Source organism: Mycetomoellerius zeteki, unplaced genomic scaffold (genome assembly GCF_001594055.1).
Source record: "Mycetomoellerius zeteki isolate Tzet28-1 unplaced genomic scaffold, Tzet1.0 scaffold164, whole genome shotgun sequence".
Taxonomy (NCBI): Eukaryota; Metazoa; Arthropoda; class Insecta; order Hymenoptera; family Formicidae; genus Mycetomoellerius; species Mycetomoellerius zeteki.
The window spans coordinates 388077-405712 of record NW_017256594.1 but is presented as its reverse complement, the minus strand read 5'-3'; the positions used below and the strand labels follow the sequence as shown (position 1 = coordinate 405712).

The 17636-nt window shown below is 38.5% G+C and overlaps 3 protein-coding genes across 6 annotated transcripts; 1 reads left to right on the top strand and 2 right to left on the bottom strand.

The window, feature by feature from the left end:
• Window positions 1-6493: 6493 nt before the first annotated feature.
• Window positions 6494-9440, bottom strand: LOC108721275 (uncharacterized). The gene is made up of 5 exons (XM_018445746.1): window positions 9032-9440; window positions 8440-8743; window positions 8128-8289; window positions 7516-7921; window positions 6494-6776 (listed from the first exon to the last, which is right to left on the bottom strand). Exons 1-5 carry the CDS (start codon window positions 9145-9147, stop codon window positions 6676-6678), a joined length of 1089 nt encoding a protein of 362 aa, XP_018301248.1. The 5' UTR covers window positions 9148-9440; the 3' UTR covers window positions 6494-6675.
• Window positions 9441-10009: 569 nt separating this feature from the next.
• Arc42 (Activator-recruited cofactor subunit 42) lies at window positions 10010-14471 on the top strand. Of its 4 annotated transcripts, XR_001936564.1 has the most exons (7): window positions 10010-10156; window positions 10220-10322; window positions 10429-11096; window positions 11169-11392; window positions 11958-12189; window positions 12650-12812; window positions 13060-14014. XR_001936564.1 is itself a non-coding variant. In XM_018445743.1 (6 exons), exons 1-5 carry the CDS (start codon window positions 10129-10131, stop codon window positions 12168-12170), a joined length of 1236 nt encoding a protein of 411 aa, XP_018301245.1. In that variant the 5' UTR covers window positions 10010-10128; the 3' UTR covers window positions 12171-12189; window positions 14401-14471. The 4 variants fall into 4 exon arrangements, 3 of the variants coding, with proteins under 3 accessions (XP_018301245.1, XP_018301244.1, XP_018301243.1); XM_018445743.1 differs by lacking the exons at window positions 12650-12812; window positions 13060-14014 and adding an exon at window positions 14401-14471; XM_018445742.1 differs by lacking the exon at window positions 12650-12812.
• vib (phosphatidylinositol transfer protein vib) lies at window positions 14081-17630 on the bottom strand. The gene is made up of 6 exons (XM_018445744.1): window positions 17501-17630; window positions 16790-16820; window positions 15888-16151; window positions 15730-15807; window positions 15287-15667; window positions 14081-14578 (listed from the first exon to the last, which is right to left on the bottom strand). Exons 1-6 carry the CDS (start codon window positions 17515-17517, stop codon window positions 14534-14536), a joined length of 816 nt encoding a protein of 271 aa, XP_018301246.1. The 5' UTR covers window positions 17518-17630; the 3' UTR covers window positions 14081-14533.
• Window positions 17631-17636: the final 6 nt, after the last annotated feature.

Sequence of the window (17636 nt, the reverse complement as noted above, 5' to 3'; positions counted from 1 at the left end):
TCATGAAGTTCGGATTGGGCAAGTGAGAAGGAGCGATTACTGGCGACGTGACGGTGTTGACGATAATGATGATAATAACGATGCATTGCCGCGTTTTCGTTCTTCTCGCGCTCCGCACGCGCGCAAGTCAACTCGTCAATCACATGTAAATCAGTATTACTACGAACGTCGTTCGACTGCAGAAAATATGCAACGAAGAAGCGATCTCGTCGGACGTTGTTACTGAAGACAAAGGGGACAAGGCGAGAAAAAGTGCGCCATTGCTGTTGCTGCTATTGTTGCTACTCGCTACTAATAATCGTTAACTACTGCAAAATAAAGAGAAACCGTCGCTGGACAAATATAAATCGAGGACGAACCTTGCGATAGAGGCAGGAAGAAAGAACGGTGCGGATAGCTCAAGATGAGATAAAGGTACTCCACGCCGAGACTCAACTGACGATTCTACCGATCGAGAAGAGACAAGAGACACGTACAAGATTCATCGAACTTTATCTTAATCCTCCTTTTCTGAAATCTTCTACTATTTCGTCTTCTTCACGCGATGGTAGGATCCTCGATCGATGCTGCGCGGTCCATTGAAGAGATACTTGCTCGTCCGTCGCGGAATCTTCTAACATACACGAGATAGTCAATATTATGGAATGCTATCTGCGAAACATACTTTAAGCGACGGCGCAAATCATGTAAATCGCGTATCTGCGCGACTGTTTCTTCCAATCTCTCTTCGTCCTCTTTGTTTTATTCAAAGCGCCGTTCGGTTCTCGGAGTAACAAAAGAAACCTTGCAGATTATATCGAGTGTATGTAAGAGAGAGAGAGAAGCATTCCGCATTAATGTAAATTCCGTATATACAAAAACGAGTCACTGGCGAAGCGAAACTAGACAAGTTAAAGTTGGATCTTTCATCACACAGACGAGAGATAGAGGCCGATCTGCAAAGGGATAATCATATCGCCGTATAGAAGTGAGAACGCGACAACGTGGGTGTGCCTTGGGAGAACCGTCTCACCCAGCAGCAACCAATAATCATATCTCTAATCGATAATTCCTCTAGCTATTTTTTTCTTTTTCTCGTGGAAATCGAGCGCGCTATATCGAGAGCCGCAGCGGCGCATATACGAATAAATGATGACGATCTCTCGTCTTGACAATTTTCTCTTGTTCCCGTGTATGTGTGTATGAGACTGGACCCCCCCCCCTCCTCCCTCTTCGCGTATTTCCTCACATTATCCCATGTCCTTCGCTTTTATTCCAGCATTCCCGAATGGACCTGCACGCGGATAGAATCGTCGCATTCGGGCCGCGAAAGAGATAGAGAAAAGAAGAGAGAGAAAGAGATCCTCGAGCCTCGTATTTTCGGCCGCTCGGATGAATCTCTGAATCAGGATCGCCTGTTTGGAAGAGAATCGAACGAATCCAAGATGATGCCCGAGGATGAACGGCGACGTAACCTTTTATCATCGGATTTGTCTTGAATGGCGCACAAAAATTTAAGACGAAATGGAATACGAAGCAACGTCAGACACCAATGAAACGTAGACACGAAACGCTACGATCTTTCGATCGGGGCGGGCAAATCGGCCACGTATCAAACGATAATTATATATCATAACTGTGTGTGTGAGAGAGACAATTCAGATGAAACGGGAGATCATAGCGTACTAAATGGTAACGGGATATACATATATACATATGCATATACAGATATACATATATATATATATACATATATTATATTTAACTATTGCAAACTATTGTTACATCGCTACTTGTATCGTATTTTGTACAAAGTATCTTTACCTTCGATTGTTTTCTTTCGCCAAAATATCTTTAGCAAAAAAATATGGCGGAGGAAGAGCGACAAATCTTTTCCGGATCCATTATCGAATCATTCAACAGCATTATTATCATCACCGCCATCATCATCATCATTATCATCATCCTCATTATCTTCATTTTCCCAGCCATGTAATTGCCATGTAACTGCTATGTAAATACGTAATATGACAGTTATTTGGTAGTTACATAGGCAGTTATATAGTAGTTTTATGGATTTATTTTCATCGTCATCATTAGTATCATCATCATTGTCATTATCATTATTGTCATCATCATCATCATCATCATCATCATCATCATCATCATCATCATCATCATCATCATCATCATCATCATCATCATCATCATCATCATCATCATCATCATCATCATCATCATCATCATCATCATCATCATCATCATCATCATCATCATCATCATCATCATCATCATCATCATCATCATCAGCTAATGTGCCGATTAGAGGAGAATTCTCCAAAAATCTTGACCCTGAGTGGCCTCCAACAAGTTTTAACCAAGTTCAAGGTCATGACCTTGATAATATATGACAAGATCATCGGAGGATTCTCCCCCGACCGGCGTATTTACCTTATCATCATTATTATCATCATGATCATTATTACACCGCTATCAATGTCATGCCATTGACGCAATCTTGTACTTAATTGTTATTACTCGCGCTTGTCCTGTGTGTGTACTCGCTTCTCGTATGTTTTTCGGTGACGGTGAATATACATATACAGCGAGACAAATTCAAGATTTTGAAAAGAAGGGAGCACTGCGTAGGGAGATAATCATTTCCATTGAGATATGATGACTGCGTTCTACTTAACGCTCACAACGCTCGTGGAATCATTTCATCCTTGTCATTTATCAAATGTTAAATAAGACAAACGATGCTCACGACCCAGGTAGCAAGGCAACATTTTAATGACGTCTTACTGACGTTGAAGACGTCATTAAAACGTTATTAAGACGTCATTTGACGTCACTTTGCTACTTGGGGAGCGTTGCGAGCGTTAAGTGAAACGCAGCCGAAGCAATTCCTAGAAAACTCAAGCTCGCGATTCAATTCTTTCATCTCTATCAGGGCGTGTCTCATTGCAGCTTTAATGATTTTTTGGGAGACAATACATTTCACGTAATGATGTTACAATTACACTTTGTTAGAATTTAGAATTAGAGGAGGGAGAGAAAGGATTAATATTACGACGTTAAAAAAAATAATAAAAGTAACATTGACGACTGTCTGACATATAAATGGAACGATATTAATGAGCCGCATAATAGGAACATCACGTATACGTCATTATGGACCAAAATAAAATCTCTATCATTAAAGAAAAGTTGAAATTCACTATCTAAATAAAATAACTGTACAGCTCGTTTTTCCATCATGTAATCAGTCCGCGGTAGATATGATGATTTGTTATGAATCAAAGATTTCCATGCGCAAATCATTAAGACTGGAAAGATCATTATTTAAATGATAATAAGATTGCAAGCGCTGTAAATATTAAGATACATATATAGAAATTAATTGCAAAAGATGGATGTATCTCCCTAACGCGGTGTTGCCGTTACACAAGTTAATGCATGAATGATTACACTACATGGAGTGAGTCTGTCTAAATCAAAAGTAGACAGAATAACGGTACTCGAATGTCAAAGCATTCCTTGCTTTTATTTTTCATTTTATTGTTGCGTGATAATATGATAGAACTATAACGCTCGGCTTTGCACGTCCGATGGATCCGATAATCGACCAATCAGATCCAATCGTGTAACATAGGACGATCGCGCGAGAGACGTGAGAGAATCCGTCGCTTTCTATGCGACTATTCGCGTGGATAAATTCGCGAAAATATTAATGCACCATAATTTTTGCAACGACAGATATTCCGCTTGCACAATTATTTTGATTGCGTTACATTTTTTCATTAGAAATTATACATAAACGCGCATTTTGAAGCGAAAGAGAAAGAATATCAATACTTGTTTATAGAACTATATGATTGGACAATTCGAGTAATAACCGAGTGGAAATCGGAGTGATATCGACATTATTAGAGCACATGTCCTCTTTCGCTTCTGCGGCTTTTTATTTATTGTTTCTCCCGCCCCCTCCACCTCACTATTGATAATTTTCGCACTGTATTACGACAGCACCGAACTCATATCTGATTAGTAATCTTGATTCAGGCGATGTGAAGATAAAAGACTGATATCGAAGTTTCCGGTACCGCGGGTGATTATAACGAGTACCAAGACGCTAATAGCGAGTGTGTGTAATCTCTCACATATGTCGCGGTCGTTATGTGTCTTTCTTCGATTGTTTTCTGCGTTAACCCACGTATCTCTATAATATAGCCGTGTATAGTTCTCTTTCGCGCGAGCGAGAAAGTATAAATATTTGTTACGGACTTAAAATTGATTATAGGCATAAAGGGAGGAAAAGTAAGAGGAAACGAAAGAGAATTATGGGAGCACCGACGCGAGATGTCGAGCGGGTTCCGGCAGGAAGCGGGTCTTCGAAGAAGAAAAGAAAATATTGTTGATGAGAAGAGAGAAAAGTAGAGAAACTAATCGTCGATGCGGCGCGCACACATTAGTGCTTTTACTTACGGTACAAAGTCGAAGAGAGAGAAAGAGAAAATGAAAGAGAATGGAGTAAGCATTTTTACTTATCATCGTTAGACTTTTAGATATGATCACCCTAAAACGCACCTATATGACTTTCACGCGAACGGACTCATTAATGTATCTCGCGTTTGAACGAAGTTATCTTCGCGACGCTCATCATCCTCTTCGCGTGGTCCAGACCAAGCGCCAGCGATTCGATCGTTTAACGAGAACAATAAAATAGCGAGACGCGACGAGACGATCGAGCGCGAGGATTACGCGATGGTCTCGCTCCTGAAGGCTCCTGATCCGTCATCGCGTTAAGAATATCACATAATCATTGGATCTCCTCTATGAATTACATCTTGAAAGCCGTGATATTCGTAATTAAAAGTCCGAATTTTTGATCCGCGTCCAATGGGTAATTTTAAATGGTCAGTTCTAATCTACCTCTAATCTCATAGAGCTAGTGATGCATCTTACAATGTCCTATCGAATGTGAATTGTTGTCTGTAATGTTTCCATATCCGACAGTCTTCTCGTTGTAAGTTTTATCGAAGATGAATGTTAATCTTTTCCTTCTGCGCGATTGCGATGACGGATCGTCGGCCTCAACTTAGCGGTATCAGTCGCGGCAGATCTACTGAGTATTTCTTGGGATCGTTTATCGAGCCTCATGCCTCTGTATATCTCATTGTACATTCTCATCGTTACCGACTTTTAGCCTCTGAATGGGACGATCCGTATAGCTCTTTTGATATCGCGGCGATCGGCATCGAGGACTGAAATCGACTGGCGAACGAACGAGTGAGTGAGCGAGCGTGCGAACGAGTTCTCGAATGCTGAAAGGAACGCAGGTGCGCCCAACAATCCTTCACAATTTTCCGGACGTTTCTTTCGGTCTTCGTAGATACCTTTAGACATAAGGCACTGGGTTGATTTCACCTACTATATAGGTGTCGAATAGAATAAATATAACGCCCGCCCTCCGCGCATTCACACACGTACACAAGACACATACACACACATACACACCCCAGGTCGACAAGCGTCGATACTGTCGGAGTGTCCGTTTCAAAGTCTTACTATCTGAGAGTGGTTCTCTGATAGTAAAGCATTTCGTAATTGATTCTTCATTCTTCACACGCCCTGAAAAGCCCTAAAAAATTGTACTTGTGAAAGATAAACGCGATAAATTTAGCGATTATACTTGACAGTTTTATTCTCTGAATATAATTTATTTTAGGAGTTTGTTGAGATCGAAATGATGGGAAAAATCACAGGCTTGGTACGATCTTAAACGGATACCGACGTGATCGACGACAATCGTTCTGGGAACCGCGGACTTTCGTTCCGCTAGGAAAGATTCACTGACGGAGGGAGAGAGCGCTATAACGAATCAAAGTGACAGAGGGGCGGTTTAAGGAGGAGGCTACGAAGCTATCCGGACAGTGTTAATTAGTCGCCAATTATTGTCATTCTTTCTCTCGTGTCGACATTAAGAACGTATGAAGCGGGAGCAGGAGGTAGCGCAAATCGACTATATAATACGTTTCAATATAAACGAAAAAAAAAATAATGAAAAGGAAATATATCGCGTCGTCTCTTAAGCATGCCAAGAGAGAGAAACGCCAGCTACGTTTGTCATTCAGTAATCTTGCGCTTTGTTTTTTCTATGAATCGGTGCGTGACGATCTTACTCCTTGTTAGATCGAGGTGAAGTAAGAGAAACAGAAGAAAAACATCTGCTCTATATATATATATATATATATACATATATATATACATATATATATACATATATATGAAGAGCAAACAGAAGATTTAAGAGAGCCCACAAAAAACACACACAATGTTATTATAAACGATTAATTAATAAAAAACGAATCTTGTTTGTTGTTACTTCTGGTATACCTCGTTATGGACCACCGCACCGATTTATCGCATCGCTAATTGGTTCGTCTTTTGAGTTTTTCCTTAAGCCACGTTATTTTTCCGTTTTATAGATATCACTGCAAGTCTGAGTATGGACGGGAGAGTAATTGATTCAGCCGGAAAACAGAATGCTCAATCTTTATTTAGTATGTCGTACTGGAGTATGAATACACAATATATATCAAATTGATATATAGCTGTCACGTCGGAAAGTATTGTGGAACTAAAAGTATTTTGCGTGACGATAAGACAATCTCCTCAGGACGACGACATAATCTACGTGTCTTCCTCCCAGACGGTCTCCGTGAGTATGGCGATGTTGTCCAGACCACGCATCGGTGCGTACTCGAGCGTCCACATCACGTTCGTGAAAACGACTGCAGCAATGTTATGAATAATTTATCAATGAGAAAATATCGCCGCGTACGCTGTCGTTATCGCAAAAATACGCGTGAGTTTAATATACGTATCTGAGATCGTAAAACCTTAATGGCATTCACGAGATCGTCGCTAATTTTATCTCATCCGACTTTAGATAGGTCTTCAATAAATAAATATTTTCGATTCTCAAGAGGCATGTAAAATTAAAAATGTTTGGTATTGTAATTCTCTCAAATTGAATTTCTATGAAAGCGAGGAAAAATTGTATAGCATGCATCACAGATGAAATACAAGTAATTCAGAAATATCGATTCCTCGCAGCAATGGTTGACAATATACTCGGACAATACTAAAGTTTTAGATTTAGAGTAAGACCGAGAAATATATATATATACATATATGCTGATCCTCGTTTTGCGAGATTAATTATCCGATAAATGGATAATTAATATAATAAGCAAATTTTCAATTGGAAATTTGATTCATTACAGCCCAATCCTCCGTTCGCCCGTCGTTATGCAATTTTGCCAGAAGTATGGAACACCTTTTAATCAGCACGTAGAATTAAAAGGCAAATTTTGTAATACATTACATTATTATACATATAAATAATTCAACAATTATACAACTCACTAGAAGTTTAGTGTGGCCTTTTCAGAACGCCAGCCACTCCGGTTTATCGCGAGCTGTTAAAGGTGCTCCGTACTTCAGTCCAATTTCAGTCGCAGCACTTACGCATCTCGCCCTGATGCAGATCGGCGATCAACTCAGGGCACGAACTGTTGCAGGGATTTATAGGAGTGAGACGCAGCTGAGTCGCGCCACGGAGCTGAGCGAGAGCGATTAGACCAGAGTCGAGCTCGACTTTCTTGTAGCTCGGGCTGTTGTAGTCCGAAGACATGAGCACCCAGTTGAAATGCGCCGGCGAGACCGTGCTGGAGAGAAAGTACGGTCGTTGATAGTACTTTCTGAGCACCTTCACAGCGTTGATGTCACAATTCTGCCAATGGACAAACCACTTGGCTACCTCGGGGGCGTGTACGCGTCGAAGAAATGCCGCAAGATCAGACGAACCAGTACGCAGATTCGAGGTCAGGGCACAGGGTACCGTCTCCATCAGCCGCTCGTTCTCCAAGTAGAGCTGTTTGCGTCGAAAAATAATGTTTCTTCACATAGGATCGTCTTTGCAAATATCACGCTAATTCTTTGCTGTAACAATTTTGTTTCTTCGAAGAGAATTCAACTTTCGATAAGTGAAAGTTATCTACATTTTTTTTTCTTCAATTTGATTCCTGAAGAAGTTAAGCATTTATAGTAATAAGGCAGCAAAATTCATTTATTACTCACATGGGTGATATTATCAAACCAGAAGTAATCGGTATTCATGACTGCCCACGAGTCCATTGCGTCGGTGATGATAGCCGGTGCGTCGCGATTCAGGTAATTGTCAACCAGATTACGATACCGAACGTCCGATAGACGATCAATCGTCTCCAACGCCTCGCAGGTCTACAAGAAAATTCTCTGCCAATTATCCAAGCGTAAATCTTAGATATCTTGGATATTTCCTCTTAAAATATTACATCTTAAAAACCGCAACAGAACCTCTTTCTCAAACGCAAAGATTGATTTTTCTTATTCTGAAAATACGAAGCATACCACGCAATCCTCTTCCGTGATGGTGTAATCGTTGTAAAAGGGATTGTTAATCATGCAGTTTTCATAATAGAGCGGCTGCCAGTTCCAAATTGGCAAAACTTTTATCAGCAACAGACGGCTCAGAGCGGTGAAATGAGTACCAACGAAGTCCAACTGAGCTGCAAGACACGCCAGTGTACCCAGTACTATCAGTACCAGGGTGCCACGACAGACGAGTTGCAACCATGAGCGACGCATCGCCGCCACGAGCGGCTGGCATATAATGTCCATTTCTTCCTCGGTGAAGCCCGCCTGTTGGCAGTACCTGTGAAAAAATTTTGGATACAATAACACAGCCTTAGTAATGAAAAAAAAAAGATTTCTATCATGCGTAATTGTAGAAATAATTTTTCTCCATAAATCTATTTTTTACAAAAATGATTATAATAATGATTTGGAAAAACGTCTCTATCTTATATAATTTTGGAATTATCGTCACTGATACAAATTTTTTAATTTCTTTTTTAGGTGATAAGAGCGCGTTGAAAGTATAAAACAAAAATGTAATACGACTTCACGAATAATTTCACGCATGTCAAAAGTGACTTGGTACTTGTAAAAGGAATTCAGCTCATCGTCAATCAGCCTCAGCTTCTCGGAGTGCGTCATCTCGTGCTGTTCCTTGGTGTACGCCTTACGCGGCTGTTTCACGCACTTGCTGCTCGACATCGTGACAGATTCTTTTGTTGTTTCACCGACGTGCAAGAATAGTATCACTCTTCTCTTGCAGAAGCGCAGAATTCCAGGATCCGAACGGGCAGAATAGGAACGGGCTTGTCGCTATCGACCGTGCGTGCGCGCGTTTGTGTCTGCCTACACGATATATTGATCGGCACCGTCGGCGCATGGACGGCGCGAAAACAGAGATAGATTTTCGCCATTTTCGGAATTTTTTATCAAATCTTCACCTTTTATTTTGATAAGCGACGGATTTAGGCAGACGCTTTTTATGTAAAAACCTGATCTTACCGAAGCTACATTTTTATAAAACACGAAAGGAAACTTCAGTAGAAAATTAACATAAAATCTAACTGATAAAATCTAACTGATTTTAAAGTATTATTTTATTATAGAGTTTAATAATTAAATGATTATTTTTATTATCGTATAATTTTGTACGTATTTAAGAAAATCTTTCATTCATATTAAAACATTCGATTATATAGAATAATAGGTCAACTAAAATGTATTTCAAATGTACTCGATAAATGTATTTTCATTGTACAGTATATTATTATATTTTTAGATTTGTTTGTCAACGAATCTAATGGTATTTGCTTATTTATAATCTCAAAAACTTCTCGGTATACATCACTGCCTTCGATACTCTAAATTTGTTTCTGTACATCAACTTTATCGGCTGACGATAGGTAGATTCCATAACGATCTGCGACTGATCTACGATCTGCATCTGACTTATCATAACGTAAACAGTATAGTATAATAGTAAACAAACAGAAACAGATAGAAACTTTGCTGCATAATTATAATAATGTGGCAGTTAAAAATATTATATATGCACATAAGTTATTACAGATAAATATACATGAATATATCGTACCGTGTGCAATTATTTGTATTTTCTCGGGTCAAAGTCCGAAAGTTTGGTTATAACAACTCCATCGAACGTCAACGACAGTACGAAAAACAATGGCAATGCAGTGCTTGAGATTACTTGGTGAGTATCGAGTATTTTCTAATATTACAAAGAATAGAGATTATTATTAAATATTGATTACAGCAAATAATGTGTCCAGAGGTGCATGCATTGTCAATGTCAGCCGACACATTACCTCGCATTCTATGCTGCCAGACACACATAAAATGTTGTACAAAACATGCAGGTATTTTAATATTGTATAGGCAATAGATTACACCTATCTACTTTGTGTAGATATAATTAATTACTAAATAAAATTTATCATCGCTATTAAAAATTTGTAATTGCAGAGACTTCGCCGAGGAGGAATTAAAACCTATCGCAGCAGAGTCTGATAAAAAACATCTTTTTCCAAAGGAGCAGATCAAGAAGATGGGCGAACTGGGTCTTATGGGTTTATGCATCCCTGAAGCACTAGATGGAACAGGACTAGATTATTTGGCTTATGCTATAGCTATGGAAGAAATCTCTAGAGGTTGTGCAAGTGCTGGAGTTATAATGAGTGTGCAAAATTCCCTCTTCTTAGGCCCTATAGACGCATTCGGGACTGATACACAGAAAGAAAAATACATTGTTCCCTATATGAGCGGTGAGAAGATCGGCTGTTTTGCTCTCAGTGAACCAGGTAATGGGTCTGACGCTGGTGCAGCGTCTACCACTGCCAAAGCGGACGGCAGCGTTTATACGATTAACGGTACCAAGTCGTGGATAACAAATGCGTTCGAAGCCAGTGCAATAGTTCTCTTTGCGACGACTGACAAATCCAAGAAGCACCAAGGTATAAGCGCTATCCTAGTGGACAGTCCGACAGCAGGCCTGAGCCTGGGTAAGAAAGAGGACAAATTGGGTATACGAGGTAGCAGCACTTGCTCCCTGATCTTCGAGGACTGTGAAGTGCCGCAAGATAACACTTTAGGCAAACCAGGGATGGGCTTTAAAATCGCAATGATGGCTCTAGGTATGTGACAATCATTACACGGATTTTTATGAGTAATAATTATTCAAATATAACGTAATATTCTCTTTGTAGATGCTGGCAGAATAGGAATCGCTGGACAAGCGTTGGGCATAGCTCAAGCATCCTTGGATTGCGCAATGGATTATGCGTCCAAACGCCAAGCCTTCGGCCAGTCGATCATCAAGTTGCACACGATTCAACAAAAAATCGCTGATATGGCTCTAAAATTGGAAAGTTCAAGACTGTTGACGTGGCGAGCGGCTCAACTTAAGGATAGTGGTAAACCGTACACAAAGGTGTGTTATAAATATTTGGAGATAAATAATAATTCATTTTAGTAAAATATTCACTTTAGATAATACGGCCGAATTTGTTTTGGATTCTTATCTTATGTATAATATTGTAATATTAAAATTGTAATCTTATTCCATATATTTTTCTAATGATTACATTTTATGTATCTTATCGGACAAGGTAAGCGCGCTACTATGAATGCATAGAAAAAATTTTTAAGTAGTCACGATAGCATAAGCTTTAATCAATTTAATCAGTAACAGATCAAAGCAATAAAATCATTTTTAAACGAGAAAAAAATAAGGTAATTTCCACAGGAAATGAACAGATCTTTCGAGTATAAGATCTCAAGTAGAAGGCTTAATGAGTGCCAGTTTGCAGATGTAAAAATTTATATCGAAGTTCGGTTTTTGCCAAACTCTTGTGTCCATCTGTTTTACATTCTCCTCAGTTGCAAACTAAGAAAAGTCCGAAGTTGATATCACGATACAAGTAAATTTTTACACACCTGCGATCTGGCTCTCTCGTTGTCTTGATCTACTGTCAAAATAATTTCTTATTTGCTAGGAAGCCGCTATGGCCAAATTGTCAGCATCGGAAACCGCCACATTCTGCGCTCATCAGTGCTTACAGATTCTGGGAGGGATGGGATACGTGTCGGATATGCCGGCGGAACGTTATTACAGGGACGCGCGTATCACGGAAATCTATGAAGGCACATCGGAGATCCAGAGACTTGTGATCGCTGCGAATCTCATCAAAGAGTACGGCCTCAATTGAGATCGCACGACTCACTCACGTAAGATAATGCTTCAGTATCTTTCTTTTATATATTCCAAAGAGAGAGCAAAATGTATTTTGTACGTATTGCATCTAATATTAGATTTTGTATATATATATGTATATATTAATTATATTTTTATATGGAGAGAAAAGTGGAAATAAATTTCATATGCTATGCCTTCTAATTTTATTAACTCTTGGCTAAATACTTGACTGGATCGAGACATACGCACATACGCGCACACACATACACATACGCATATATGTAAGTATGCAAGAAAATAAAACGCATATACACGTGCATATATACATATATACACATACACATCTGGTATTTCACTATTAGCCCTTTGGCAGCGATACGGAATTTTTTTCCTTGACTCTTTTTTTCTATCTATCCACGATCTTTTTTCTACCCTGCTTGTACATCTAGAAGAGCAGCTACAGCGAATCTATTTAAATAACTATTATCATAGGATAACAAGTGTAATACGAACCGCGTACATGTGTGAAACTCTCATATTTAACAAAACGAACGACGAAGTCGTGGAACAAAGACGGACTCCATTAAAGTTACGAGCTTGTTTGAACGACACAGATGTGCCTTATTTCGATCGGTTTTCTCTCGTCGATAAAATGGTGAATAAATACGTGCCCATGTTTCTCTGTTTTCTCGTATGTGTCTGATACATTGAGTACAAATACTATGTGCACTGTCGCGACTACCACTGTTCGTACATGAATACGAAGATAAAAGCTACCTTAGACTACATGCCTTCCAACGAGAAAATACAGAGAATACATTTACTTTGTGCAAATGACAGTTAAATTATATACTTCTCGTTACTGTTCTTCAATCTTTAATCGTATATTTAATTATATGTAGATCCTATTACTAGGTGAGAATGCTGCTGCGATTCCAACCCATTAAAAGACTACTTTACTCTCATTTCATTCTAGGAGTCAATTCAGTGAAAATAAATGTAATTATTTTCAAAATAAACTTTAAAATGTCTCGTATATAACGAGCTTTGCTCTTGTTATGAATGAGATAGTTACAAAATTATCTTTTTTTGTCACAATATTTTTTTACATACTGAAGAAAAAAAATTAAAATTTAAGAATGATCGCATAGTCTGTAACAGGTTACGAGCAGCGTTCCAGAATACTTTGTCGGTTGTACTAAGAGATCCATTGGAATGCAAAAGAAACATTTATATATATGTATACTTTGAATTTCATTGTGTATGCCTCTTTCTTTTTATATATATACAATAACGCACTCTTTCGCCGTTCACCCACTGTCACCAATATTGAAATAGCCTAAACTCTGCTTCTCTACATATGTGTGTATATGTATATCGGTGTGAGCACTTTACATAGAATACATCATCTCCCCGTCCTCAGTAAACAATTTAGAGTGTAATATGTTAATAACATTATTGTTAGCATCGCAGTATAATTAAAAAATCCATCAGTTTGGTCCTAACTCTTTAGGGAATAGGTACATATACACGTCTCGCGCTCGTTGATAACGAACATAATGAAAGAATAGAGGAACATTATAGATTGAAATCTACCGTAGTACCTTGCCTCGTGGGATCGTAGAGAGATCCCATGAAATAACAATAGATATACATTTAAGATCCTTAGAATTTTTCAAATCGATCCTCCTGATCACATATACACTTTCGTAGAATTGAGAAAATACTCTCGAGCTTTCTTTCGAAAATACACAATCTAATACATCACACTTTCAGTTGAAATAATAGTTCGAGATACAGATCATTAATATGCAACATTTAGATTTTCAATTGTACATTAATATATTAAACTGTGGAATTTTTTAACTATTAAACTACGATCAAACTCGCGATGTTAAATCACATTATTTCCTGTTTTTTTTTTTTATGTACTTTGCAGCAAGCATTTTGTCGATCATGAACTCCAATATCTATTATTATCGAACTACGAATTGCTGTTAAGTAATCATAACGTTTTTATCTATGATGGTTTTCACGAAACCAGATTCTTTTCATAATTATGCATTAAACAAAAGAACCAGAAGATTCTGATTCCTTCTATTTGTTTCTTTTTCTTTTATAATAATAACTACATTATAATCTTTGACTGTAGATACATTTATCTAAAACGCTTGTAAATGTAAAATAAATTAAAATTGTAAGTAATTTGTAATAGACACTGAATCTAGACACGTAAATTCCAGAAATCGTCCGAATCCTGTGGAATCGTCTATGACAGAGCGTAACAGGGTGTACATCTGTAGGTATGCGTCTGTATTTGTGTTGACATGTATAAGGAAATTGATTTAACCGTTCATAATAGAAGCTATCGAAGCCTCAATCATCAGCTCGCATACCCCGTACTTCACCTTGATGTCTTTGCTGTAATTGAACATATAAAAAACATTTCAAAAACGGACGAAATTTCCGACTTTTAAAATAAACGAATGTAGAAGATTCGCACAAAACAAGATAATTGATTTAATAATTAATCTTACAGCGGGCGCGCCAGTGTACAGAGAACGCAGAATAAGACTAAAAATTCGAAAGGTTAAAGCATAATATTGTCAAATAAATATTATGCGATGAAAGTTTATGATATCTAAATAATCATTTATTTAAAAAAATAGGTGTTACCTTATATTAAAAAATAGATTAATGAAAAAAAGTTTTATTCGCTTTAAGTCTTATTATAATTATTATAAATAATAATTGTCGTCGAATGTTTTTCGTAAGTAAAATGAAAACATTTGTTGCATTTGAGGATGATGGTTGTATTTTTGCACAACTTGCACCTCCCTCGCTTTTCACCATTGAGCGATTCCTGTATATTCTCCATAGGAATGTTTTTCTAGAAAAATGCCTTGATATCTTAAAAATCGATTCTACGTAAACAATATACACTAATAGAACGCGACCTGAGCGAATCAACGGCCTGAAAGACATTGAAGGAATATCTTGGGAAGCCGAGACCCAAAAAATAGATTTTATTTGTACCTCCTCTATAAAATCGGCGCGCGTGTACGGAGAACGCGCGCGCACCCGCTGGAAGGTTAAAAACAGAAGAATTGAAAAAAGTAAAATTCTTACCCTGTCTAATTCTTCTTTCGTATTGTCTTCGATTGCTCTAATATCCTCCATGGTTAAACCGTACCAACGATCTATCCAGCAGAACACTTGCCTATGAAAATTGGTAAACAGGCGCCGTTCCGCCTTTTGAATGAATCCTTCGATGCGGGTCTGCAGACCGAACCATTTGAATTCACAAGTGACTAGCTTGTAGCACGTCATCACAGGTTGAACATTATGTTTCCAATCCTTCCCAACGAGAGGACCCCGTCCTGTCTTCTGGGACTTGAATTTAGACGGATCCTCATCCTCCTTGTAATCGGCACTTGCAACCGGATCATTGGCAATATCTATATGCACTACCTCTCTGATCTTAAGCTTATCGGGTGGCAATTCGTGAACCTGTTCGTAAGAAGGAAACACATAAATAACTAAAAATACTTGCCAAACTCAATGATACTTACATTATGCTGATTGCCGACGTCGCCAATATGAAAGGACTCTATCATAATCACGAAATTATCCTTCATGTACCCTGGATTCTACGGAAAAATCAAAGTAACGTTTACGAATATATTTAAACTTAATATCTTGTATATGTGTATAAATGCGTAACACTCACAGTTATGACTGTCTTACAATAGGGATAAGCGTTCCAAGCCTCTTCATGGATTTCTAGCGAGTTCTTTGGCAGTAAAATGCGAATAAAAGCAGGCACTTTACTAGCTAAATGATAAATCTTATATGTATATTGGCCTGACGAGTACTTTCCACCGAGTAACGGATAATCCGTAAACGGCTCATTCTTCAATACTTCAATGCCTTCTCCACCGCCTGTATTATTTTTACTAGCCTCTGCTACAGAATACAGTTGAGCTACTTGATACTGTTAAGGAGGAAACAATATATATAGATTCTTGATAACTTTCAAGGTAGATTAAAATCGTTATATAATTTATACGTGTACTTTGACTTGTTTTTTTTTTGAGAACCATTTATTCATTTAATTTTTTTGATTTGAGTTTCTATTTTAATTCATCAATATAAGAAAAAAAGAAAGGATTTAAAGTCCATCGTATATATGTAGAATGTGAATCTATTTCTTGAATTGATACTTGAAATAAAATGATAATCACACTATTATTAAGATATATCTCTCTTGGACATCACTTTATTATATACCCCGAGAAAAATAGATAACGAATAGAAAAATAGAAACAATAGTTTAAACAGTGACAGATAATAATAAAGTAATAAATAATAATAAAGAAACTTGTGTCTTTGTGTGATAAAAAAGGCTTCTAATTACAAATTTAGCATTGTTTATGCAAGATAACTCTACATAAGTACTCAGCTAGGCACATTTGCCATGCAGAGGACAATTAGATGATTGGTGAATTTTCTTGATTGCATGGCAATGCTAAGATTAATTTCAACTGTCTGTTTTTGCAATCTAACATCCAGGTAGATCTCAAACCGAGTCATTACAAGGAGCAAGACTCCTGCGATAGATCAGACACGTACCTCTTCCACTGTGAGGGGCAGAGTGACACGGCTGTAACAGACAAATAACGAATTATGTCAGCGTTACATATCGAAAGGCAAGGAGACGAGGAAAATCAACGAATAACGTAATCGTGTCCTTGAGTCACAGGACGGAGAGGGGACGCGTTGCCGCAAGATGCACGTATCGCCCGGCCGATCTTAATTACATGAGAAATCAAAACTGATCAATAAATTTGTGAGATTTATGACCGAACGCATATGTTGATCTGCATTGTACGCGGTTGTCGAGGAAATCTAAGGTCAATCGAGATTCTCGGTAAGCTGCACTTTTCTCGCACTTCCCGCTACTGACCAGAAACCATCGTATACTTGAAGCTTCGGCGAGAGAAAGAGAGAGAGAGAGAGAAAGAGAGAGAGAGAAGTGCAGAAAGTGCAACCTCTGGAATCATGCGGTAAGGGATGAAAGGGCCATCATCCCTCTCGCTCTATCTCTTTTTCTTCAATCTTCTTTCCTTCCTCCTCCACCATCAGCTGCGTTAAAGATCACAAGTCACCGTGTCGATCGGTTTTAAATTTCGCTGCGCTGGCCCCCATTGGCCATGGCGAGGAACGAATTTCGGAAATCCGTGCCGCGCGGCGCGCACCTGATAGCCTCCGCTCCATACAATCCCCGTCATCATCGCCGTTGCCATCCTTTTCCTCCCCCTCTCCGTCCCGCGCTGCACTTACAATTCCTTGATGAGCATTTTAGTCAGCCAGAGCACATGGACCAGTAGTGTTCGATCAACAGACTCGCCACCGACGACGATGAGATGGAGCAACAAGACCCACTGACGACACCGCACCCTCTGCTCCTCGTCGGCTA